The 26,258-nt window shown below is 51.7% G+C and overlaps 1 protein-coding gene across 1 annotated transcript in view; it reads right to left on the bottom strand.

Annotated features, from left to right (window-relative positions):
• Window positions 1-25,488, bottom strand: part of UBE2QL1 (ubiquitin conjugating enzyme E2 QL1) — a 43,141-nt gene extending 17,653 nt beyond the window's left edge. Inside the window, exon 1 of the mRNA XM_004468927.3 lies at window positions 24,693-25,488. Coding sequence (XP_004468984.2) covers window positions 24,693-25,424 — 732 coding nt within the window. The 5' untranslated portion in view covers window positions 25,425-25,488. The remainder of the gene's footprint in view (window positions 1-24,692) is intronic.
• Between the last annotated feature and the right edge of the window lie 770 nt (window positions 25,489-26,258).

Raw genomic sequence — 26,258 nt, 5'->3', positions numbered from 1 at the left:
GGGATTTCTTCTTCTGGAGGAAGGAAAACATTCTGAGTTGGTCTGAGCTGACGACAGCACACCTCTATACAAAACTGAGAGCCACAGAGTGTATGCTTCAGCTGGATTGTACAAGGCATGGGGCTGTACAACCCAGTGAACCCCATGGTGAACGATGGACTGTGGTTACAGTACAACTACGAGAGCCTTCTCTCATGAACTACAACAAATATACAATACCAATACAAGGTGTTAATAATAGGGTGGTTTGTAGGAGAAAGACACCAGATATAAGCTATAGACTATAGATGGCAGTAATATTGTGACAATGTTTTTTTTCATCATTTGTAATGAATGTGTCGGGGGTGGGATGATGCATGAGAATCCTGCATGGTATGCATGATTATTCTTTAAAAAGTTGAAATTACATAAAAAAAGAGTAAATCATCAAAATTGCTCTTTCTTTAAGTAACAGAAAAGTTAATCCCCGGTATGTTTTGCAGTGACACTTAAAGTGACCTAAGAATAATTTTACAAATCAATTTTCATGGTTTTGTTACTGTGATATTTACATTGGCTTCTGTTAAGATTCAAATATAAAAAATCAAGCTTATTCAATCTTTGTATTTGAAGCAGCAAAAATAATTGTTTGGCTATGACTTTGTTTGCTTCTTCTCATGGTATCGAGAGTTTTTCTGAGCTGCTGGGATGTGATATTCTGTTCACCTTGTGTGATGGTTAAGTTCACGTGCCAACTTGGGGTTGTGGTGTCCAGTTGTTTGGCCTGACTGTTACTGTGAGGGTATTTAATGGATTTAAGTCATCAGCTGATTGCATCTACCACTGATTACATCTACAATCAACAAAGGAGATGCCTTTAGCAATAAGAGACTTCCCATCTAATCAGCTGAAGACCTCAAAGGGAGACATGACGATTCAGCCATCAGAAGAGAGAATTTCCAACTCTACTTCAATAGTCAGCCAGTTTTTCCTGGGGAATTCATCTAAAGCGTTGTCGGAGTCCCCAGCTTGTGGCCTGCCCTTCGGAACCTGGACTTGGCAGTCCCCATGGCTGTGTGAGCCAATTCTTAAAATACATCTCCAAATATTTACATATATTATATATGTATTACATATATTATATATGTCAGTTCTATTTTCCCAGAGAACTCGAATACACTTTCCTACGAGTTTCATTATTTATAGATGATAATCGTGCCAGTGCAGAAATCTTAAAAGCGCAGCTCTTTTTGAGGAACTTGATGCGGTAGGGACTGGGATTACCCAACAAGCGGCCACAGGCCCCCTGACATCTCCCGCCTCCCTTGCCACCAGATTGGGCCCTGTGCCAGCTCTGACCAGTGGACTGTACGTGGAAGTGAAGCACGTCTGACCTGGGTGGAGCCAGTTAAGAGCTGCTGGGCTTCCCCTTGTGTCCCTCATCGCTGTGAACTTGGAGCCCACGTGTTCAGATGGAGAAGCCACACGATGGAGGGGGCACACCACAGCTCAGACGACTTTGAGTTAGAAACACACTTTTGTTGTCTTAAGCCACTGAGATCTCAGCATCTGCTCTGTCATGGAAACCAAGTTCCTTACCACGGGGAAAATTCATGACGCTGAAAAATATTCACAGGACATTCAAGTTCTGCAAATTGCCAAGACAGTTTTGAGAGGGAAGAGCAAAGAGGGGTCTTTGCCCCACCAGTTTTTAGACACACTAGAAGGCCATGTTCCGAAAGTTGGTGTAATATTTGCACAAGGACAAGCAAACAGATGACTGGAACAGAAGAGAGAGCGCCACGTTTACATGGGGACTTGTTACAGGATAAAAATAGCCAGGTGGTCCAGTAGATGGGGTTGAAGAACCTGTTCACAATTTAGAGAAAAATGAAGCTGGATCTCTCTAGCAGGTGCAAGGGAAGACTCCAGGTGGGCTAAACCTAAGTGCAAAAGCTGAAGGCATAAGGTAACAGAAGAAACTCCAGGAGCCTACCTTGTGCTGTAAGGGCGAGGAAATGGGTCTTCACATCTAGGTTTTACGGTAAAAAGACGGATGGATTTAACAACTTCATTTTTAAAAATAAAAGACTAGAGAGAGAGACAGAAGGAGATTTTTAAAAATAAAAGACTAGAGAGAGAGACAGAAGGAGATTTTTAAAAATAAAAGACTAGAGAGACAAAATATTGAGAGAAGGTATTTGCAGTATCTAAAATTCACAAGGAATACTTACCTGAAAAAAAAAAGGAATTACTGAAAATTGATGAGAAAAGTCAGAAAGTCCAAAGTAAAGTAGGGAAAGGGCAGGAACAAGTTCAGAGAAGAGAACGTATGAGTGGCCGGCAGGTGTGTGGACTGATGCCCACATTTACTGGTGGTCAGAGAACTACACGTCGAAATAGCAGTCAGAGACCACTTACTGCCAGTCAGAGGGGCAGACCTGGTAGGAAGAACGCCGCGGGTTTAGGAGGTGCTGGCTGGGCAGGGAGGCCGTTCTGGAAAGCTTCTGGCAATACCTGCAGGAAGTCCCTGTGCTCCAGCCCCAGGAGCCGCGCGCCCCGCCTGCGCAGGAGCCCGGAGGCGGCCGCCGTGTGTGCACGCCCGTCTGTGCACGCCCGTGTGCGCAGAGAAGGGCCTGTTTGAGCAGGTGAACTGCCACGTTCTTGCGACAACAGGGAGTCGGAGGAACGCCCTAGGGGGGTGGACTCGTAAAATGGATCGAGTCACACCGTGGAACGACAGGCAAGTGGGAGTTGAGCAAACCAGATGGACAAACGGCCCTAACGCAGCTTCAGAACCAGGCGTACAGAGCTGTGCCCTCCACACGAAGGAAAAACGCAGAAATGCCCGAAATAACACCACCTACCGCACAAGACACAGCTCATTTAAAAATATCTTTTGAAAACAGTGGGTTCCTTCCCATGGGAAAGAAGGGCCTGGACTGGGGACTAAGGCTAACGTCACTCTTTCTGCACCTGAGACAAGAAAAAGTCACGATCAAAATGAGGCTTAATATCATTTAGGACAACTCCAGTCCCAAAAATGCCCCCACATTACATCTCTTCTTCCCTCTCCCTGCCCTCAGCAGCTACTGTGGCCAGTTTCTCCAAGTCAATGATACAATTTCTTCTATTACTAGTCACAATAGTTCTATAGTAGAATACCAGTAAGTCCACTCTAATCCATATTTTATTCCTCCATCCTGTGGACCCTGGGATGGTGATGTCCTCTCCACCTCTATATCAAGAGGGGGCTTAGACTCCACTTGGATGATGGATGCAACTCCTCTGCTTGCAGCTGTAGGCACTCTTGATTCCCTGGTGTGGTGGTTGACCTTCACCTCCCTGTTAGCTGACCTGCCTAAGTCCAACGAACCAAAGAGTAGGAGTTGCAACTCTGCTGAGGCTCAGGGCCCAGCTGGCACATGGACAGTCCAGAGATTCAAGTCCCCTGAGTATACACCAACCCTAGCATCAACCACAGGTGCTGGACTTTATATATCCTGCCATAACCCACTGAGTATACTGGGGGAGAGAGTGAACTACAGGGTAAACTATTATCCACGTGGTGCAGCAGTGCTCCACAATGTGTTCGCTGAGCGCGATGAGTGTGCCAACAATGATGGGGGAGGTTGTTGGTGTGGGAGGTGTGGGGTGGAGGGGTGGGCGTATAGGGGAACCTCTTATGTTTTTTATAATGTAACCTTTTCTGTGATGTATGTATCTTCAAAAAATACAATTTACAAAAATGACATGGGGAGTGGGTTATAAGGGAACCTCATGTTTTTTTTTAATGTAACATTCTATGTGATCTATTACTCTTTAATTTAAAAAGGTGTTTAAAAAAATGAGGCTTAAATTCACGATCCAGATACATACATATGTATTCATGACAGAGTACATACACACGGAAATTCAATCATATTCCGACATAGCTTCAGTCACAGGTTAGAAAATGGCATGCAAGCCAAGGCCCCATTCAAAACATCAACGGTATCTTCGGGACCCTGTGGTGGGCAGCCTCTGAGGTGGCCCGCCACCATCTCTGCTCCCTGGCATCACACCCCGAGGCAACCCCTTCCCTTCAGTGCGGGTGGGAACTGGGATTTGCTTCCAACAAATGGGACGTGGTGGAAGTGGTGGGAGATGGCTTCCAAGATGACGCTACCGAAAGACCGTGGCCTCCGGGCTGGGTGCCCTCGTGCTCTCGCTTGCATGCTCTGATGAAGCCAGCTGCCCCAGGAGGGACCTGTGTGGCAAGGAGCTGAGGGTGGCCGAATGCCTCCAGCCTGCGCGTGTGCTTGGAAGCGGGTCCTCCCCACACCCGAGCTTCGTTCGAGACGGCAGCTTGGCCCACAGTTTGAAGCAACGCCACGAGCAACCCGGGGCTGGGAGCACCCAGCTTAGCGGCACTCAGGGTCCTGAACCACAGAAACTGTGCAATACCTAGATGTCCGCTGTTGGGAGCCCACTAAGGTTTGGGGTCATTTGTTATGCAGCAGTAGGTAACTAATACCGCCCCCAGCAGTCAACTTGACAATAAAGTTTATCATCTGTGATATACAGAAAGTTCATAAAAATTGTAAGACAACCATAAAATTACAAATGAGCAAGGGGAAAAATAATTCAAGGGGCAAAACAAAAAAAGTACATAGAAAGAGGCTAAGCCTCAATAAAATAAAAATACACATAAGTTAAAAAAATAACAGGGAAGCGGATATGGCCCAGTGGTTAGGGCGTCCGTCTACCACATGGGAGGTCAGTGGTTCAAACCCCGGGCCTCCTTGACCCGTGTGGAGCTGGCCCATGTGCAGTGCTGATGTGCACAAGGAGTGCCGTGCCACGCAGGGGTGTCCCTGCGTGCGCCCCGTAAGGAAAGCCGCCCAGCGCGAAAGAAAGTGCAGCCTGCCCAGGAATGGCACCGCACACACGGAGAGCTGACACAGCAAGGTGACGCAGCAAAAAGAAACACAGATTCCCGTGCTGCTGACAACAACAGAAGCGGACAAAGAAGAACACACAGCAAACAGACACAGAAAGCAGACAGCTGGGGCAGCGGGGAAGGGGAGAGGAAAAAAAAATAACAGAGGATTTGCCTCCGGCGTTAGGACGCATTGACACCTCCAGGTTTGGAGAGGCCGGGGGAAGCTCGGGTCTCATGTTGCAGTGGGAGCATAAACTGGCACAACCTCTGTGAAGGGCAAGTGGGCAAGTAGCGTCCGTACACAGGCTGCGCCCGCCCTTGATCTCATGGCCCACCCGCCTCTCGACATTTACCCGCAAGCTGACGCGGCACACGTGGGCCAGCCTGAGGATGGGACGCGTGGCCCCAGGCTTGCTTCTAAGAGGAAGGACCAGCAGCAGCCTGAGGTCTGCCGACGGCAACAGGCTCATAAGCCACCGTGCCGCCACCCCGCCGAGCGGCTTAAAGACGAGCCTGGATTGGTAGGAGCCAACCAGAAAGATGCCCTGCTGGTGAGAAAAACATTAGATGTCAGCTCATCCTGGAGAGCAGGAGGCATGACAAAAACATTGCCAGCGTGCTTGTGTACGTGTGTGCGGAGAGAGCAAAGAGGCGTCTCTAGAGAAGAGACCTCAGTTCTCTTCCTGGGACGTTCTGGTACTGCCTGAAGTTGTTCGGTGACATAACCACGCACTCTTTTCTATAATGAGAAAAACTTGGGACTTTTAAGTTAGGCAGAATAACCCAGTTGACACCATGGTCGTGGACTTTTACTGGCCCCTCGTGAAATCCTACAACACTGATGTGGGTGGCAAACCTTGAAAAGGTAATGATAATCTTTGTCCAGGTGGGGCCTCTTCTCGCAGCGGGCTGCTCTGCTCCCCTGTGGGGGGCCCCTGCCCCACCCTGGGCCACGGCTGCACTGGGGTGGGCGAGGGGAGCCCCGTCCCCGGCCCAGCAGCTGAGTCCGAGCCGGCCTCCTGCAGTCCTCGGGCTACGCTAGTCCACGGGAGCCCGGCACCAACTAAGGCAGGTGGGCCAGTGCCCACCTGGAGGTCACAGTCGTAGCACCCCGTCCTCTCTGCCAAGGGCCCTCAGTGCCGGCACATGGCAGAACTGCAAGGTTGCAGCTCACACGTGGCTCGGCCACAGGGCCTGCACCAGCGCAGGGCCCTGTGCCTCTAGCATCAGGCGGCTCTATGCTCACTTTCACAACAGAGGGGCATGCGCTTCCAATAATTTTTGTCAAAGCGCACTGAATTAGAGCAATCTACTTCGCCAATAAATCGCTATTATCAGGAGGGCAGATAAAAGTCACCAGCCACGGAGAAAATCCACGCATATTAGTTTTCATTTAATTGGCACTGGGGAGCTCTACACATTTAGTGGAAGAAAAAGAAATCCATAAATCATTTTACCTGTGAACTTGTAAAAGTCAGAGATGTCAACCTGAAATAAAAATGTACACTTCGGAAGTGTCAGCTGCTTGAATAAAATCATTTAAATAAATACTTTAACATGCATTTTTATTTTCCAAAAAAACTGGGATTATATATATAAAGGACCCAGTCTTATAACAGTTTGACATAGAGACTCCCTCTGCTCATCAAACACCTGGGGTGGGTCTGTTTTCCGAGCTGTTCATATGGAGGCACAGAAACAACTGAACTGTGGAGGAGGAGATGTCTCAGAGCTCAGACGCACCCATCCGCACGTGGGGGCAGGTCATCCAAGCTTCTCCCTCTCACAGAGTTGAACGTCTTAGGGGGGCCTGTTAGAGGGTGGATTGGTGTTAAACGCGAAAGGTCTAGAGATGCTGAGAGGCGCGGGTGGGTAAACGGCTGGACTCAGGCAGGAATCCTAGCAGCACCTGCCTAACCTGCTTCCAGGCCTTGTGGGGGGACTGGCAGAGGTACATGGGGATACTTTACTGAATTCCTCCACGTTTGAATAAAAAAGGAATGTGCGAAAATGGTTGAACAAAATTATTCTCCCGGATAAACCCGTGACGGACCTGTCGTCTCCCGCAAACCCTTGTCGAATGCGCCTTTCAGAGTTGATCAATAAATGACCAATAAGCCACTGTTTTCTGTTGCACCTATAAATCCACCCTGACCATGGCGCCGAGGGCTTTCTGACCGCATGCCACGTCTAAGTTTGGAAAGGTCATCGTCGACGATGAAAATAACTTTATAAAAATTCATCAGATCGGGTGCATCTGCGCAATAGCAAGCTGGAGGAAAACCGCATTCGGCACCCCGTTTCCAACGCCAGCGGGTCGCCGGTGTGGCCGTCCGGCTCGGCCGACTCTCGGTGTTTGAGGTGACCGCTGTCACCCCCCAAGCCCTCTCCGCTCCGGGCCGCTGGCAGCCCTGCACCCCGCTGGCTGCCCCGCCTGCCCGCGCTGCGCCGTGCTCGTGGGTGCCTTTGCCCAGCCCGTGTCCAGCCCCACAGGCCTCGCCGGGGGATTAAAAGTCAGGCACGGGGCGCAGGGCAAAGTAGCAGAGGAAGGAAGCCGCCGGCCCCGAGAAGAAACAGGAGCCGCGGCTGGCCCCGCGAGGAAAGGGTCTGTTGAGGCAGTAAGCGCTGGAGAGAAAGACCACGGCTGCCCTCTGCCAGGAGGAGGGCACCCGGGAGGCTGTGGGGACTGTGTAAGGTGAAAGGTGACGTGGGACAAAACTAACAAGCCTCACAGGAATGAAGAGGTGAATGGGAGCAGTGCCCAAGAGGGGGATAGCGTCCCGGATGACTAACTTTTATAAAAGCAAGGAGAGACGCTGGCAGCAAAGAGGGAAGGAATCCTAAAGGTGAAAAGCATGGAAAACAAAAGGCAAGTAGAAGGATGTGGGAGAGGTAGAAAAGGAACATTGCTGGGAAAGCTAAGCGCAACAGAAACCTTCCTGAGGAGGAGTGTGTGGGAATTCCAGCGCCTAAGGCAGGACACCTGAGAGGGGCTAAGAGGCCAGGGGAAGGCGAGGGCCTGGGTGGGCCACACCCCGGCTAGAGAGAAGACCCAGCGAGGAAGATCAGGAGGAAGAAGCCAAATGGCTCCAACTTTCTTTCCAAGCAGTGTTGTGAAGGGAAGGTACAATAATAAAGACGGCAGCTGAAAGAATGTGGAAAGAGGAAGGGGGAGGGAGAGGGAGGGAAGGGGAGGGAGGGGGGAGGGAGAGGGGAGGAAAGGAGAAAAGAGGAGAGAAAAGAATGAATTTACAAGGGAACACAGGAATCTCAAATCGGGGCAAGACCACACACACACATAAATGAAAAGATGTTTACAAAGAAGTTCTTTCATTAACACCCTTCACACTAAATTTCTTAACACAATAACTCCAAATAATGTGCTGATTGAAAACAGGAGCACCTCGAGTCGTCCTTCACTTGCTATTTCTTGGACTCTGTGACACAAACGCCGGTCCAATGTCCTGCCTGGTTTATTTTCTGGCAAATAATAAAGCAACGTTTCAAGAGCGATGCTTCGTTAGACAACGCTCCAAAAGGTTCATCAATCGTAACAAATGTCCCACAGTAACGAGGGATGCTGTTAACGTGGGGAAGTGTTATTTTTTTATGTAACATTTATGTAATCAAAGGCTTCTTTAAAAATTAAAACAAATTATAAAAAAAGATTGAAAATAAAAACCCCTAAAACCCATCCTCACATACTAAAACACCAGGCCCAACAAATTCAGTGTCTCAAGAAAGACAGAACCTTCAAACCCATGGAGGACGTGGTGCTCGGAGCGAACGTGTGCTGGTGGTCGGTGCCAACCAGCAGCCGCCGTGGACGGCGTGTGGCTTTGCTGCTAAAATGCCCACTTCCCCGACACCGCGATTCCAGGGCACTCGACAGCCCTAACCTCTCGAGACTCAGAATCTTGGGGTGCCTGAAGGGTGCCGACTCTGTTTCTCCCTTAACGTTGTTGGGTGTCTCCCAGGGACCCAGCCTGGGCTGCCCCCAGCCCAGCAGCTGCTCCTCGGCTGGGGCGTCCGTCCCGCCCAGGTGGGGAGACACACGGCGCCCAGGAGGACACACCTGAGTCCTGGCCGGGCTGGCCGCAGGGCACCCGGGGTCAGCGATGGGAGGGGACGGGGCAGGAGGGGCCAGCCTGCCGCTGGGGGCGGGGAGTGGCGGGGGCTCGCCTGCAGCGAGTGGGGAGGTGGGCTCCTGTCCCATTTTGTGGAAAAGGAAATGGGGAGGGGATGGACAGGGCCAGGCCTGCTAAGACTGCGTGCGCAGGGCCACCTGGCCTCCCTGAAGTGGGGGGAGAGAAGGGCAGGCTGGGGAGGGGCAGGAGGGAGGCTGCTGGACCGTGCCCCACAGCAGAGGGAGGCAGGATGTGCTGGCAAGGGTGGGGTGGGGCATGGGGCAGACGAGACAGAGCAAATGAACAGGGAAAAGGGAAGAGTGTGTTAGGTGAGTGCTCTACGGGGGGAGGAAAAGGCTTGACAGTTGGGAAATGAGGTGCACCACGTTCCAGGTCCGCTCAAGCTACACACAGGTTTAACTGGGAGTCCTGAGTACAGTTTTGTGCGCCACAGTAGGTGACAGGAATCCAGGCTGCCGGGCTCCCTTCTCCCGCGGCGTTCCCAGGCGGGAAGTGAGCTGGGCGCTGGCAGTAGGCGCCACCTTCTCCCGGGCTGGGGACACTGAGCGGCTCCCTCGCGGGCTCCGGGGTGCCACGGCGAGCTTAGACCCTGTGATGGGGAGATGCAGGCTGGGAGAAGGGTCCTCTGCTCCTCGCCTATTTTTTGTTACCAGCTTACACGAGTCCCTGGTATCTAGACAGTGTCCTTGTCGCCTGCCCCTTCCTGTGCTCTGAGGGTCACCATGACTCTCCACCAAGGCAGAGGCTGGCGACGCCACAGGTGCCATGTCTGCATCCCTGCCCACTGCTCTGGGGGCACCGCAGCCCCGGGCCGGGCGCTTGTGGGGCCCTGGGCACGCCTGCCACCAGCTGCCACCCCCAGAGCAGGGCAGCTGCTCGGACAGTCCAGAGCGGTGTCTGGCCTGGGTCATCATTGGGGCCCTGGAAAGCCCGCAGGGACCCTCGGGCTGGTCATAATCAGCGTTGCCCCCGCCCCATGCCTGCCAGACCACCGGCTGTCAGGGGTCCCTGCTCCGGGACCAGCGCCCGCTCCGAGCGGCCTGCAGGAGTCACCGCCTCCCCGCAGCGGGCACAGCCCCCCGACCTGAGAAGGGACCCGAGGCGGCCAGTCCTGAAAGCTGCTTCTGAAGCCCAGAACCTCAGCAGGAGCGAGACCACTGGCGCTCCAGAGCTCTGCCGGACCTGGCAGGAGGCAGCAGCCCGCTCCCACTTCTTTTCTGTTTATGAGAGGGCATCTCACCATCTTGGCTACCGTGGTCTAATGCAGGGTTTTAAGTCTATTGCCGCCTCCTCCTTCCTAGCTCGGAATTAAGAACAATGAAGAGAATTTACTTTGAGTGGCAAGGAAATGCCAAACGTTATATCCAGGCAATCTTGATTTACAAGTCAACATGCTCACTAGGCTATTTGTTTTCCAGCTCTGCGTAATTATATCTGTGAAGAGAAGTAAAACAAGATTGAGTTATTGCGCCTAAGAGATTTAAAATGGAGTCCAGAGGCTATTCTGGAGTTTACTCTTTTTTTTTTTAAGTTTTTATTTATTTATTTCTCTCCCCTTCCCCCCCACCCTGGGTGTCTGTTCTCTGTGTCTATTTGCTGCGTCTTCTTTGTCTGCTTCTGTTGTTGTCAGTGGCACTGGGAATCTGTTTCTTTTTGTTGCGTCATCTTGTCGTGTCAGCTCTCCGTGTGGGCGGCGCCATTCCTGGGCAGGCTGCACTTTCTTTTGCGCTGGGCGGCTCTTCTTACTTACAGGGTGCACTCCTTGCACGTGGGGCTCCCCTACGTGGGGACACCCCTGCGTGGCAGGGCACTCCTTGCGTGCATCAGCACTGTGCGTGGGCCAGCTCCACACGGGCCAAGGAGGCCCGGGGTTTGAACCGCGGACCTCCCATGTGGTAGGCGGATGCCCTATCCACTGGGCCAAGTCCGCCGCCCAAATTGCAGTTCTAACACCCCCAGGGAAGGGCTTTGTTATCTTGCAGCTCAGTTTGTTATTTCTCAGGTGACATATGATGCTAAATATGTGGATTTTTTTTTTTTAAAGGAAATATTCTGACAGAAAAATTCATATAAAAGCCCGGACAGACACTGGGCCCCTGGCGTCTTGGGATGGAGGCTCGGCTGCTGGTCCCCGTGCAGCGTGGAGGGGTGGCGGCCACACCACAAGCTAACCCCTTCTGCAGTCTACACCACCGCAGGGAAGGGGGGGGCACGGACCCGAGCTTTCCCTGCCCAAAGGCTTTCACGAGGGAACTCTGTTCCAGTCGCTTTCTTTTCCTTGCCATCATGCCATTCCCCAAACTTGTATTATTCTTCAGCTCTCTTGGGAACCACTATATTATGAGTTTAAAATATGATATATTTATGAGGTTCACAGGTAAGCATTTTCAAAGAGTTTGCCCACCCAACACCAGAGTAAAACCTTCCAGAATATTCTGAACTATTTTCTAAAACACTACCAATCTATAAAAAATAATGTGACTGGCTGACTTGAAACCATCGCAGTTAATAGTGGAATTAATGAGATGGGTAAGAGATGAAAATTAAGATTGGGCACAGAGTACCAATCTTTACCATCATCATGCAGAGAAAAATAACATACAAAGAAAAAGAAAATATTAAGTAGCAATTAAATGGATGATTTAGAGATACAGACTTCTGGAAGACAAGATGATTATTTAAAGTTTTGCCTTTCTATTACTGAAACGACACTGAAGTATATTAAGTGTTTAAGACACATTGCTATCCCTGTATTATCCTCAACACCCTCCAAATTACTAAAGGGCAGCCTCGGTTTCCCTTGGCTTAACGGAGCACTTCCCTGAGGCAGAGGTCTAACTTGCCTCTATGGGGAAGGTGCCGCAGGAATTTTTGGCCCAGGCTCATTCAGCAGGATACACAGGCAGAGAGAGGTGGTCTCTGACTCACTCACGCCCTTTTCAGCTCATTCCGGCAAGCCCTTCAAGGTGAACTGTTTTCTAATTAGTGGCCTCTCGACACTGGTTCCTTGACAATCCTACTTGGAGATGCATCAAACCAAACGACGTAGAAGGAAGACGATGCCCTTTGGGAATTCTCGCTAAGCAGAAAAGCCAACAATTAGGGCGCCAGTTCCTACTTGAGAGGCAATAGTCTGTTTCAGTGTGTACCCTTGAGGTGTTCTAAAAATAGGGTCCTTGGCTTGCTCCCGTGTCTGCCAGCCTGTGTCAAGCCTCCTGTGGAATCCCTCCTTGCCTTGAACTTCCAGAAACTTGCCTGTGGATGTGCTTTGGAAGCTGCAAAGCCAAGTGCCAGCACAGCCGTGGGGTTGGGGTCCTGTCTTGCTCTCACCAGCGCGCCCTAATTCCAGGCCCCACCACCTCTGACAGGCCTCCCATCCTTTCTTTGTGTGTGTGTGAAATATTTACATTGATATTGAACTATGTATGAACACAGAATGAGTTCTGCTTGTTGGAGACTTGCCGAAGCAGAACCGCAGACTGCCCCTGGGGAGTCCCAGTCCCCAGTCCATCCTTGACGTGGGACCCCTGCCTGAGACTGCCTGCAGGTTCTATCCCTTACCTACCTCCTCCCACATTTGGGGGTTGGGTCCTGGGCTGCCTGGTTGGGGGCTGGACCAGTTCTAAGGGCCTGAGTCCTGCAGACACACACTCTCGCCAAGCCATGGATAGACGGCTTGGGACCATCTATCCTTTTTTCAACAGTCCGGAAAGGGCTAAGCAACGGTCACCTGCTCCTGTCCGGTTTTCTACCCCCATCGGGGGCAATAAAGTTGTTTTAGTTTGCTAAAGCTGCTGCGAGCAAAATACCCGAAATGAGTGGGTTTTTACTACCATTTGAGGCTGTGAAAATGTCCAGACCAAGGCATCAGCAGAGATGATTTCCCACCGAAGTCGGCCGCTGGCGATCCTGGGCCCTGCTGTGTGGCAAGGCAAAACGGAGGCTGGTCTCTGCCGAGGTCCTGCCTTACCCCGCGCGCGGCTCGCCTTCTCACTGAGCACAGCTGGGGGCGGTCAGGCACTCTATCTCCCCTCGCCTCAATTCAGGCTGCTCTGCTGATTCTTTCTGCAGCTGTAGGTGATCCTGGAGTCCTCTCCCAAATGGCAGGGTAAAAATGGCAGCCGCTCTTTCTTTCTGAATTTCCATTAATATAAGATTCTACTAAAGGGATTGAGACCTACCCTGGGTCCTGCAATCTAACCTAAGACCCTTAACCTAGGTGATCTAATCAAAGGTGATCTAATCAAAAGGTCCCTTAAATGAATCCAACCAAAAGATCCCATATACAAAAGGCTTCCATGCGTGGAATGGGTTAGCTGAAGAACAAATTTTCTCAGGTCCACAAAAGACCCAAACCAGGAGGAAAGTCAAGGGCTGCCTACAGACGCTGCAGGGTCAGCTGGGTTTGCCCTTTCCTGAAGGCTGGGGACTCGGGGCACATTGTGTTATTTGACCAGGTAGCCTGGTGGACCTAGGAAACTTCAGAGACCTTTAAATGATATATGGTTGGAGCAACCTGGAATCGGGGACCTTTAAGGTTCTTAGAAAAGGGCGCACTAAAAAGGTTTCAACCAAAAGATTTGGTATTAGCTAAATAATTAACAGGAGGAAAAAGAGACACAAATAAATGTGAAAAAAAAAAGTAGTCTGAGCCATGCTGGTTAGAATTGTTTCTGTCTGCAGAGTATGATGCTGCAAAACATTACAAATCCAGAGCTATAATTATGGCAACTCCACCCTGGCTCAGAGAGTGATTTTGATACTGCACAGGTTCAATTTCTATGTAAAGTATAATACTTCTTCTTAAAATGACATTGAAGCAGGCTGAGAATCACTAAGCCACAGATGAGTACTCCGTGCCTTGAGTGACTGCAGATGCCAGAATTTCAATATTGCTGAACTGTGGGAAGATCGAGAGTACACCAAAAAGCATAAAAACCCTGGAGTTGCTACTAACTGAACAGCATTCCCTCTTCTTTTGAGAATGCTGATTCCATGGCCAGAGTCTTGAGAATTGGAAAGAACTCTGGAGATATCTAGTCAACCTCCCACCAAACGTAGGCAGTCTCTCCTTAGATTCTAGACCAATGCTCAGGGCCCCAGATGCCTGAAGAGAATGTGGGGTGTGGCACTGGAATTCCACTGGTGATGAGCCTCCCAACCGTCAGGATATCATATTAAATATCACAGACACTGATGAGAAGAGCCAACTATTCCTACAGGTTGAACATTTCAGTTAGGGTTCTCTTGAATTTCACTAACGAAAGAGCCTTTCTGAAAGGTATTAGAAAAGCAAAGTATACCCGACTGCAGTGAAATTCTCTTTCAATTGTACTGAAACAACTTTGTTCATTCTGTCTGACATGTGGTCACTGTTGGAGCAGTCCACAGTATTTTACAAAATTTTATATCTCTTTTATTAACCCGTTTTTCATCTCAAAACCAAATGGTGGCCAAAAAGCCTCCATCTGGACGTTGTGTTCTGCAAAGAAGAGTGGATTCGAACAAAATTTCATACTCAAGGACATTTAGTACATATATACGGGTATAATGTGTTAAATAACAGTATTCTATATCATTTTCTAACTAAGCATCAGGAAAGGAAATTAGGTTAATTTGAAGATACTGCTAACAAAATGGGATTCCTAAGAGACAAGAGTTGAGAAAGTAAAAGAGAACAGCGGTCAAATCTGTGGTGGGACAGGCCCACGACCATGGTCATCATCAGAAATCACTTGACTGTGCAAGATGAACTGAGGATGGAAAGCAATGAAAGGTAATGATGAACATCCACAATGAGAGGCAGTGGTTTCAAGAGGGTCAAAAGGAGGCTTTTCTGTGATTTTGGGGGACTATTTGCAAAATTACCGTCAAGCATGGAAAAACCGGAGTCAACTGCACGTCAACGCTGCTGTGAAATACTAAGCGATGGAGGAGATGGCTTTGTGCGCCGAATGTTAGCTGCAAACCCACTTCCGGGCTTGTGGCCATCCTTGTCTTGGGTATTGATTTCAATAAATACTATTTCTTTAAAAGATGGGGCATCTCCTGGTCACTTCCTATAAGCAATTGTGCCGATCATCTCCTCGGAGCATCATGGCTCTCCTGTGAGGTGGGAATTATGCTCACCTTTAGGTGAGGCTCCTGAGGCTTGGGGGCGAGGGGGGGGTGAGCTGCTCAGCCGTGACCCGGGCTCAGGAGGCGGCCTCGGGAGAACTGAGACAGCCTGCTGGTCCCTAAACCACGTTCTCATGGTGCTGGTTCGGGCTGCGCCAGAAGCTTTAGCCGCTTTCCCAAGGCAGCCTTGACATTTAGCGCCATGCGCTACCTGGAGTTCTGATCCCGGCATCCGCGCGCCTCCAAGGGCATATCAACGTGGATGGGAAAGATGTCTTTATTTCCATAACTTCTAACTGACATTTAGCCCTTCCTTTGACTATGATTGGAAGTAACAAACTAGAGCAGTGTTGGCAGTGCCTTGGCCTTGCGGCAGTAGAAACCTTAAGTATTTAAAAGATCATTCTGAGGAGGGGTCCAGGGCATCACTGGATACCACGGCCGGACTCAAGGGGACGTGTCAGGGCCAGAAGTGGTAGGAAGACGTCCCAGAGTCTCTAGTCCCACTGCGACCGGCTCATGAGACTGACCAACAAGACACCGTCATCTTAGTTGGAAAGGCAGATGCCAGGATCCCCCTTCAATACAATTATCAAGAACATAATCACCCTAATTCAATTCGGTGGACTTCAGACTCACGTTTTATTAGATCTGCTTTACTTCGGTATTATAATAATGGAGTTGACGCTTTCCGTACTCTTAACGACAGACCTCTTCAGTCACAAGCTTTCCAAGACAGTGATGTTCCACGACATAAAAGTGGCCCAAGGAAACCAAGCTGACGGCCCAGGAAAAGGTGGGTCCCCTGGATGGAAATGCTCTTGGAGGACCCTCTATTCCCACCTCCCACCCTCAGCCTGAGGGACGGCTCCAGGGCTGGGGAGGTGGGGGACCAGGAGGGCTGGGGGAGACAGTTCCCAGGACGCACGTGGAACGACCACGTGGAGCTTCAGAGCTTCCTGAAGCCCAATCCTCTTGGACAAAGACTTCACGAGTACCCTGGGATTGTGACGACTTCTGAAAAGTTACATTTTAAAGGCTTGTGTCTAAGGATATTCCACCTAGTAATGAGTGACTTAAGCTTGTAACAAATTGACTCCCAGCTAGGATTCCTTCATAATCCTTCTACTTTTCCCTGCCTGAAAAGGAGAGCTGTGTAGCGTATGTCATTCACCGCGAGGGACCCCAGCACAGTCATCTGGGCAGCAATTCCTATTTACTTTGCTCAGTTATAGCCAATTATTGATGTACCTTTCAGGAGAAGCAATATGGACATCTAGCCCGACACGTACTTTTTAAAAGAGAAAGAAAAAAAAAATTGCTTAATAACTATGCGCACAAAAGGTCAAATTTACAAAATATTAATAGCTACTTTTTACTATAACCAACACATGATAAATTCTTTACTCCCCATTCTGATTATCTGTAAATGTGTCAATGTCAAGATGGAAAACTGGAAAGCATTCTTACAATATTTTCCTGGAAATTTTTCCTTCCGTTCCCACGTGAAACTGAATATAATTTCACTTTAAGGGTAATCTGATCTATCATAATATTAATTTTGCCCATAAGATAGTATTTCCTTGTATTCCCCATCAAAGAACTCTTAATAAAACATCTTGGGATGCTTGCCAAATATTGTGACGGAGCATTAGTATTCATTTTTACCCAAGTTTATTTTTAAAGCAGTAATTTCTTCAGTCGGAGTGATTTTACCAATGCAACGACTCGGTTTGAAAAGCTTTTCTTTCTCGAGAGTTATTTTCAGGATCTTTAAAATGCTGTTCCCTTTTGTGTATGGAAGACGTAAAGCGGCAATAATTGTGCTTCTCCTGTGGTTTGAAAGAATTAAAGCCACCTTTCCCTTCGTGCAATGGGAACAACGCACGGTGGACTGAAGCAGTGCGTGGGTCCAGCTGCGCTGACATTCAGCCCCACTGGCAGACTGCACGGTCGCACTTCTGTTCCCCCGAGGATCAACTCTGAGCGTTGTAGCAAAAAAACCAAGTCCAGCCTGGGGGCCCTAAGCGCTGGGAAACACCCAAGCTGCAGCGGTCCTGGGGCGTGCCCGCAATCCCCCCAACCAGGCCGGTCCCCAGGCCCGGGGGCCCTGGCAGGCAACGCCCCCGCAGCGAGCTGTGGTTTCCTCCTCTGCAAAATGGAAACAAGGAGCAGCAGCCACCTCCAGGCAGTTGCAAGGATGTGTTCAGACAACGGACACAAAGCATTCTGCCCAGCAGCTGGCACTCAGGAAGCACCTGGCCCGCGCTCGCCATCAGCACATTGTGTGGCGAGAGGGGGCACAGCGGGTGGGAGAGGTGTCGCTGGGATAAGCAAAGAGCGTGGCGCCCTGGCTTCGGCACCTCAGGTGCCAGGCACTGTGCGAGGAGCGCGGGACACAGAGTTGCAAAGATGTTAAGTGCCGCCTCCCTGGATATGCATGGAAACGGGAGTTTTCCTGGAAGTGCAGAGGGGCTCCCGGGAAGAAGGGGGTGACTTTCTGGGGCGAGCGGCTGGAGGGGCTGCTTGCCCCGAGGCGGGGTTCTGGACCATGCCCTGAGCTCGCCGGGTGAGCAGGGGCACGCGGGCTTTCCCAGAGGCAGTAAGGCAGGACGGGCCATGCAGCAGGCACGGGGCTGGGAGCCGCGGGCGGGTGGAGGGGTGCCTGGGGTGGGTGGGACAGAGGGCCGGGCAGTACTTCCTCATCCACGCAGGAGCTCGGGAGAGGAGAGGAAAGGATGGGTTCGAAATCCATGGAAGGTCAAGGTGGCGGCAGGGGTGTGCTGACTCTTGTGCTGACCTGCGTTTCCAGGGCTCCTGGTGTCCAAGGCCCGCTGGCTGGGGCGGGGGCACCTCTGGGTGTCCCCGGCCACCACACCCTGCCCTCATCGGCTTCCTTCCCCAGCCTTTCCGATCGGGTGTCCTTGTCCCTCCTGCTCGGTGGATTAGCAGCGAGGACAGGACACAGAATGGGGGCAGGGGGTCAACACAGTGCCTGCCCAGCAGAGACTTGAGCAATGAATGAATGAATGAATGAATGGGTGGATGGATGATGTGTCCAAGGCAAGAATATAACAGCCCTCAAACCCCAGGCTTGCTGGGTAGGAAAAGCAGGAGTAACTGGACCTATTTCACCATTAGAACAACTTCTTGGTCTGGTCAGGAAATGTCTAATCTTTCCACTTATTAGCCAAGAAAAAATGTCCAGAAAAAACAGCCCAGTATGCAAGGTTGAAGTCAAGACCTACTGATCCTTAAGTTGAGGGTTTGTCCGGGGATAAGGCTCTCCTGGCCAGGCCCCCACGTGCATGGCCCAAGAACAGATAGGCACTTATGGAAATTGGAAACAAAATATAACGAAGGTGATGGGGGCGTCATGGTGGGTTTCAGAGCCAAAGATGAATGGGTTTTGCATTATTAGATAGCAAGTGCTCCGTGGTAGGGACATATTTGCATGAAGGACTTAGTTCGTACAGGGTGCGGTGTAGGCGCTCGATACACATGCGATAAGAAGTCATGAATTATCCGCTGTTCTGGAGAGTCCACACACCCGAGCCCCCCCACCTCTGTCTAACCCGGAGTGGATGAATTTTCTTTTTTTTTTTATTTTTTTTTTATTTTTTATTTTTTTTGGATGAATTTTCTTGACCCTGTTTTCTTCCAGGGCTTAGACTCCCTTTGGTCCAGGCCAGCTGTTAGGGGAGGGAGATCTTGTTCTGTGGTGGACACCTGCTACATAAACAGGGCTTCCAGACTTCCCGGGAGAGCTTGCCTAGGACAGTGAACGCAACCAAGGTAGGCCAGGCAGGGGGTTCAAATTCTACCCAAAGGTCAGTGCTGCTGAGGGGAGAGGCTAGATCTCCCCATGGGTGGACTGGGAAAAAGAGGGCCAAGTATTACTAAAGGGAGAAGGTTTTCAACTCCAACTGCCCATTAGAAACACGGAGGAGTGTTTCCAACAAGCTTCTGCGAGAGCCCACTCCTGGACCAGTGAAATGGGCGTCTCCAAGGCCAGGGCTGGGCATCAGGACAATTTAGAAGCTTCCCGGGGAGTGTGATTGACAGGCAGGGGTGAGAACTGCCTGCAGAGAGGGAAGGAGTTACACTTGGGGTCAGCCACCCTCCCTCCACATCTCCATCCCCCCCACCTTAGCAACATATTCACACTGGCAAAAACTATGATTCTGGGAGATCTGACACGTGGTGTGAAGACCCACGGCCAGCGGCTGCTCTTTTTGCTTTTTCCTTTCTGAAAATGTGAAAGCCATTCTGGCCACACTGAGGCCGGCTCTGCTCTTCCTGGGGAGGCTCAGGGAGCCCTGGGGCTCGGGTGTCAGGCTTTGTCCATGCTGGCACCTGCCACGAGAAAACAAAACAAACAAACCAAACAACCACCATGCTGTCCCCGAAGAAGGAAAACAAACCTCTCGTGTCACTTAATATCAAGCAGAAAAATAAAAGCAGTGAATCCACATCCTTTCCTCACACGTTCAGCTTCTCCTCAAAAGCTGACAATTCCGGAAACAGGAGTCGCGACTCTTATTAACTGTCGGGTTCACGGCGGGACAAAAGTCCTCTCTCCAGGGAGCAGGAGCTGTGGGAGCACGCGCTACGCTCCTTGGGACTATTTTTAGGAGGCAGACTCCTCTCTACATTCTCCCGCCTGCCTACTTGATAGAAGAACAAGCAGCTCTTTTTTCTCCAAACAGTCCAGCACGTCGGTCCCCAGGCCCAGGGCAGCCGAGGGTTATTACGTCTGCCCCCACACGCAGAGGACAAATGACAACGTGACTCACAGGAGTGCCACCAAAAATTCGGCTCTCCTTGGATGAATCAGATGGCGTATCCCACCCGTCAGCTTTCAAGATCTACCCTGTTTTCCAAAGTGCCTTCATTTCTCTATTCAAAGTTACACGCGAGATTTGCAGCCCCTCTGTGCGCGCACATTGACCCGAACTGGCTTCATTTAAGTTACCTTCCAAGCCAGCAACACCTCTAGAGAAACAAGTTTAAATTGGCCAACAAAGTCCTTGTTTGAGCTTTAACATTTTGGGGCCGATTACAATAGGTTCAAAGCCCACAGATTTTAGGGACCCAAAGGACTTTTCACCTTTACGCTTTTTCTCAGGAGAGCTGGCGGTTTTTGCTGTCGTAAGTAAAATGCCGTTTCTGGAGCTAGACCGGGTACTTTGGAAACAGTTCTGAAGACGGGCTTCATTCATACCTTTGCGTGTGTGTGAGTCTCGCTTTCTGGGTATGTGAGCCATCAAGCTGATCTCAGTAAAGCATGATATCACCAAAGGAAACCGAGGTACCCACGTCCTTCACTTCCCTATCACCGTCAGAGAAGGGCAACATCTGCCGGTTTGTATTTAAAAATCCAAGAAATTAGCACTGCCAGGCAAACCTAAGTGCCCCGGAATCGCCAATATTTATTTCAAACACTCCGATTTGAGCATGCTATGATGCTGCCACTCTCGGAATCTTCTGCTGGTCTGTTCTCTGCGGACCCCAGTGATCAGCATGCAGGGCATGATGACAAATGACCACCAGGGAAGAGCAAGGCACCCAGAGAGCCGGGCTGGACTGTCCCAGTCCTGACAGCTTTCACCGATGGGGGCGTTTCTGGACTCGTGCCCCCAGTTAGCTATGACTAAAATGTAAGGTGCTACTAACTTAGCCTGACGGCCCCGAGCTGCTGCTTCTCACCTGCACGGCCACCGTCTGAAGAGTAGAAGCAAGGGTGCCTAACCACCCGAGTGCTTGGCTGGGCATGAAGCAAACCGCACACGCTAGCTGGTGTGGCTGCTATTATCATCATCCTCAGGGCGGGGGAAGAGAGGAAGGGTGAGGAGCTGCCTTCAAGCACCATCTGGTCCGCCCGCCCCGGAGCTGGCTTCCTAATGAGCTGGTCTCTCCGCAGGATGCTGACCCGGAGCACCCCGCAAACAGCATGTTGGGATCTCTGTGCCCACATAAGTGCAGGCACAGGGCGCCCGTCAACTAGTCCATCATCTCGAGCGCCCAGCCTGGAGTAAAAGGCGGGCGCACCTGCCCAGGCCGGGGCTGGTGTATCTAGTGTATGCCGTAGGTTCTTTCTAATCCCGTAAAAGTGTAAAGAGCCCTCTTCCAGGTGCAGGCACTGTGGCTACCTTACAATTTACCTTAGTTTCAAAAGCAACGCCTTACCGTTTCTGAATATCAAACACCTAATATACGAGCTATGGATCGTATTCTTTTACTTCAGGGAAGGAAAAAGGATGCCAAAAAAACTGGCTAAATGTATATATCCAACATTTTCCAGTTCATTTTAAAAGTATGAGTTTTTCACCCAATTTCAGACAACCAAAAGGATTACTAAATGTCTCTAGTTAAAGGAGGTAAAAAAAGGCAAACAGACTAGGTATGCATGTCACTACTTCAACAGAGTATGTATCATGTAAGTAATTTTTATATTAATTAACTTAATTTGTATATTAAAATGTATTAATATATATTACCTGATTTACTTAATTAATTTACCTTAACCCAAAAAGTAGCATGTAGGAAATTTTGATAAAATGGACTTATATGATCAACCAGGTAAATGGTCTCTTAGATGTCTGTATTTATCATCTCATGTATGAGTAGAAACTTTAGATTTTATACACAAAAATGTTTAAGCAGCTCTATTCATAAAATTACAAATGGAATCTTAAGTTGATTCTACGATTTCCCTAGAGATATAAAAATGAATACAATTTAGCACATCCTCAGTTGAGAAAGTTAAGATGAACAGTTATCAAAGAAGACAAGCCTTTTCCAGCTCTACAGTTTAAGAAAAGTGAATCCTAAAACCAGAAACCCAAACAAATAGAGGAATGTAACTGGAAGGTGAGGATTCTTTTTCTAAAATATAACTACTGTTTTGGTAGCAGTACCTATTCTCTTTGAATACCTAATCAGGTATTTTGATTGCTTTCTTAAAGCATATTATCTTTAATTATGGGAATAATTTGTTAACTAGGAGTATGTGGTGAACAACCTGAGAGTAGTGAATTCACAAAAGTCCTCAAAAGCCCAATAATGCTTAGGGTATGTGAAATGCTACCAGGATCCTTTCATATCTTAAATCCTAAAACATGCATTAAAATTTATTTCTTCAATTCTTACAATGCATTTAGAATGTTTTCTGTGTACCACACATCACTCTTTTTTTGGAAAGCTATATGTTGAAATCAGCATGGAAAACAGATTTTGGCACAAAACTCTGCAGCCTTTTCATTACCATTTGCATATTTTTATACAATAGAATTTAGAAGATAAAATAACAAAACATGCAAGGTTTTGTTAACTGAGTTTAGCGAGAGTTAATGAAATTAATAAAAATGTAGATAATTATTTTCAATAACGAAGTCTCTTTAAACTTGAAAACTGTATGTAAGCCTCTTAATATACTCACAAAGACCTGTCTATTTTAATAGAAATGTATGGGCACCGATTAAACTATTACTAATAGCATTCATGAGAAAATGGAAAACCTTGAAATTACTAGGAAATAGCTCTCTTAAAAAAAACTTCATTTCTCATCAAAATATTTTGCCACATCTTTGAAAATGCAGGCTGGGATCCCAGTGACCACTAGATCTATTCTCAGTCTAACATGTTACGCTTTCGTGATTTGACAATTCAAAATTCCATTCCTCTTCCCCATCCTCAAAGCCATCTTCCTTGTAAAGAAGGAAAGAAGCTAATAGACTGTTCCAGAGAGTTCCGGCGAGCAATGACTTAAGAAACAGATAGCCCCGGCACTTGTGTGGAATATTCTTCCCCATTATTTCTAGAAATCCTGTTTGTCTGAAAAATAAACTGAGCCTCCTCCTTCCCCCAGGGGCTTGATTTGAATCACATGCCCTTGACATCAGAGTCAGCGTTTCACTGTAGAGGAATGAACTGCTGACGTTCTTGCTCGGTCCAAGACGTGTGCCTGGAGATGTTGATCCATCCTGTTCCTAACTAGAAACAGGGGAGCCTGAAACCCTGCAGAAGACACTGGCAGGAGATTCCCAAGGCTCCCAGCCTCCCAGCCTCCGTAAGGAGGACAGCTCCTGGGTCAGGAACTGAGCGCCCTCCTCCTCGGATGAGGCGTCGATCTGTTTGGAATCCCAGGGGCTCCACCTCTAGTGAAATTGGCAGATGGAGTCTTATTTGATTAAAGTGAAAGAGCCCCCAGTGGAAAGGACCAGGCAGACGGGGAGAGCCGGCGCTGCTCCTGAGAGGCAGGGCCAGGGAGAGCGCATCGAGGTCATTCATTCAGGGTCAAAAGACCCCGATTCTTCCTAAATCCAAAGATGCCCATATTAAAATACAATTCTATTCAATAGAATGGAATGTGGACTCGGGAAAAGTCAACAAATTAGAAGCTGGCCAAGAGCAGACTGGGGGAAGTAAAATCCTCAGGGCCCTGCCTGGACAGGTGGGAACAGATCTCAGAAGGTTTATTCACACACACACACACACACACACACACACACACACACACACACACACACACATTGTCCTCTGGGGCCCCTGGGCAATAGCCAGAGGGCTCAGGTATCAGGGTGGCCCCTCAGCTCAGTATTGAGGTAACATCCTCAGCCCTGATAAAGGATGTAACTCCAGGAGGTCAGGAGGAGACAGAAAGAAGAAACAAGCTATCAAAGAGTCCAAGACCTTGACCCTGGAGGTGAGGGTTCTGGAGAGGCAGGTACCAGCAGGGAGGGAGGCCCAGTAAGGGAGAAGAGCATCCTGGCCTTTTCACTTAGGGAAGTGCTCAAAGCACACCTCTGCCTCGATGGAGATGCTTCTCAAGAGCAAAACGTTCACCTTTGCTCTAGATTCTAGAAGGAAAGGGCCAGGGAGGGGCTCCACCAGCAGGCATCAGACTGAACCTCTGCAGGGTCGGGGAAGAAACCCGAGGGGTGTGTGCAAAGGGGTGAGAGGCGGGCTTGGGCACGGCGACCCCGGGTGCTCGCGAAGTCCCCACCTTTGGGGAGATGGTGGGACAGCGGGCAGAGAAGCTGACAGAGGAGCGGGAGGAGGCGGCGGGGAAGGGGAGAAGAAGAGGAAAGGGAGGAGAGGGGAGACAGAAGAAGGGAGAGAAGGAGTGCAGGGCCGAGGGAGCACGTGGAGGGTAGGGGAAGCTGGGAGAGGCGGGACAGGGAGAGAGGGGGCAAGGGAGGAAGGAAGAGAGGAGAGGGTGAGGGGGTCGTAGTGGAGATGGAGAGGACAGGGGGGTAAGCGAGAGCCACTGGGGAAGAGAGCGAGAGAATCACAGGGCGCGCGGGAGTGCGCCAGCCCGGGAGCCCAGCAGCGCCCCGAGTACCCTCGCCGGAGGGACCCAGTGCCGGAGAGACGCTGAGCGCGAGCCCCCGGGGTCGGCGCGCCCAGAAAGAGCCCCGGGCCCGCCGTGGGGGGGGGCACCCCTGGCGTCCCCAGCCCCGGCGGCGCGCGCTCGGCGGGGTCTCGGGGGCCGCGCCCGCGCCCCGGCCCGCGGGCCTTACCTGGCCCTTGACCAGGCTGGCGGCGAACTGGCGCATGACGGCCTCCACGGTGTAGGCGCTGGACCAGCCGCGCGGCGTGAGCAGCTCCATGCAGATGGCGCCGCCGTCCAGCACGTAGCCGTTCTCCAGGCGCGGGCTGAGCACCCGCATGAAGGGCGGCGAGAAGGGGAAGTTGTCGGGGAAGGTGAGGTTGAGCAGGATGAACTCGGTGTTGGTCTCCTTCATGTCCTGCCACAGCACCGAGTCCTTGTCCACCTGGTGCAGCTTCACGTTCCAGTCGAAGAGGCTCTCGTCCACCAGCTCCACCGAGATGAAGCGGTCGCTGAGGCGCGCGATGTCCTGCAGCTCCTTCATGAGCCGCCGGCTGCGCACCTGCGTGCAGTGCTGCTGCCGCGCCGCGGGCCCCAGGCTGCCGCCCGCCCCCGCCTCCCGGGCCGCCGGCCCCGCCCGGGCGCCCGCCGCCCGCTCCCGGGGGCCCCCTGCGCCCGCCGCCGGCTGCGGCGCCGTCGGCTCGGCCGCGCGCCGGCCCCGGCCGGGCCCCGGGCTCGCGTCGCCCCCGGGGGGCGGCGGCGGCTGCTTGTGGCCGCCGCTCTTCGGGCCGCCCTTGCCGCGCAGCGACGCGCTCTGCGGGCCGCCGCCGCCGCCGGCGCGGTGGTTGTGCGGGTGCTTCGGGTCCTCCGTGTCCCGGTTGTGCAGGCGGATCAGCCCGATCTTGCGGAGCAGCGTGGCCATCTTAGGCCCCGGCGGCGGCGCGGGCTCCCCTCGGCGGCCGCCCCCCGAGCGCGCGGGCCGGCGGGGCCACTCGGCGGGGCCACTCGGCGGGGCGCGGCGCGGCGCGGGCCACCCCCGGCCGGGGCGCCGCGGGCATAGGACGCGGCCCGCTCGGGGAGGGCACGCGGCGCGTCCCTGGGCGCAGCCCCCCCGGAGTCCCGGGCGCCGCCGGTCCTTTGTGCGGGGCCGCCGGGCTGGCCCGGAGGCCGAGTGCCGCGCCGGGGCGCGCCGAGTGGCCCGCAGCGCCCCGGGGGCGGAGAGGTGGCCGCGGGCTCGCGCCGGGCGCGCCCGCCGGTCCGTGCCGCGTTGGCGGCTACCGCGGGGCCCCGGCCGCTGCCGCTCGCGTCGCCGCCGCCGCTGCGGCTGCCCGTGTTGCAGAGGCGGCTGCTCCGTCTGAGCCGAGCGCGGCGCGGCGGGGGCGGCACTGCCGGCTGGGGCGGGGGGGCGCGGGGCGGAGCCGCGGGCTTCCTGCGCCGTGCGGCCCCCGCCCGCCTCCCGCGGCCACGCGCGCTCGGCCGCTGGGGGGAGACCGCGGCGCGGCGGCGGCTGGCGGCCGGGGCGCTGGGGCGGCGGGAGAGCCGCGCGCCGGGTGGGCGGCCCGCAGCCCCCCGCCCCGCTTAACCTCCTGGGAACCATCCTGGGGGCAGAGGCGCCAGGGAATGGTGGGGAGCCACCTGCCTCCGGACTGCCTCGCATTTGGGGGGGGCCGGGTCTCCGCACAACCGTCCCAAGCCGGGGGTCCAGGGGCGAGCGGGGACGACACTTGGGCCTGAGGATGCGCAGAACCGTATCGCC

The sequence above is a fragment of the Dasypus novemcinctus genome, chromosome 2 (genome assembly GCF_030445035.2).
Source record: "Dasypus novemcinctus isolate mDasNov1 chromosome 2, mDasNov1.1.hap2, whole genome shotgun sequence".
NCBI lineage: Eukaryota > Metazoa > Chordata > Mammalia > Cingulata > Dasypodidae > Dasypus > Dasypus novemcinctus.
Note: the sequence above shows the minus strand (reverse complement) of the source record. Positions and strands in the feature narration are given on the sequence as shown.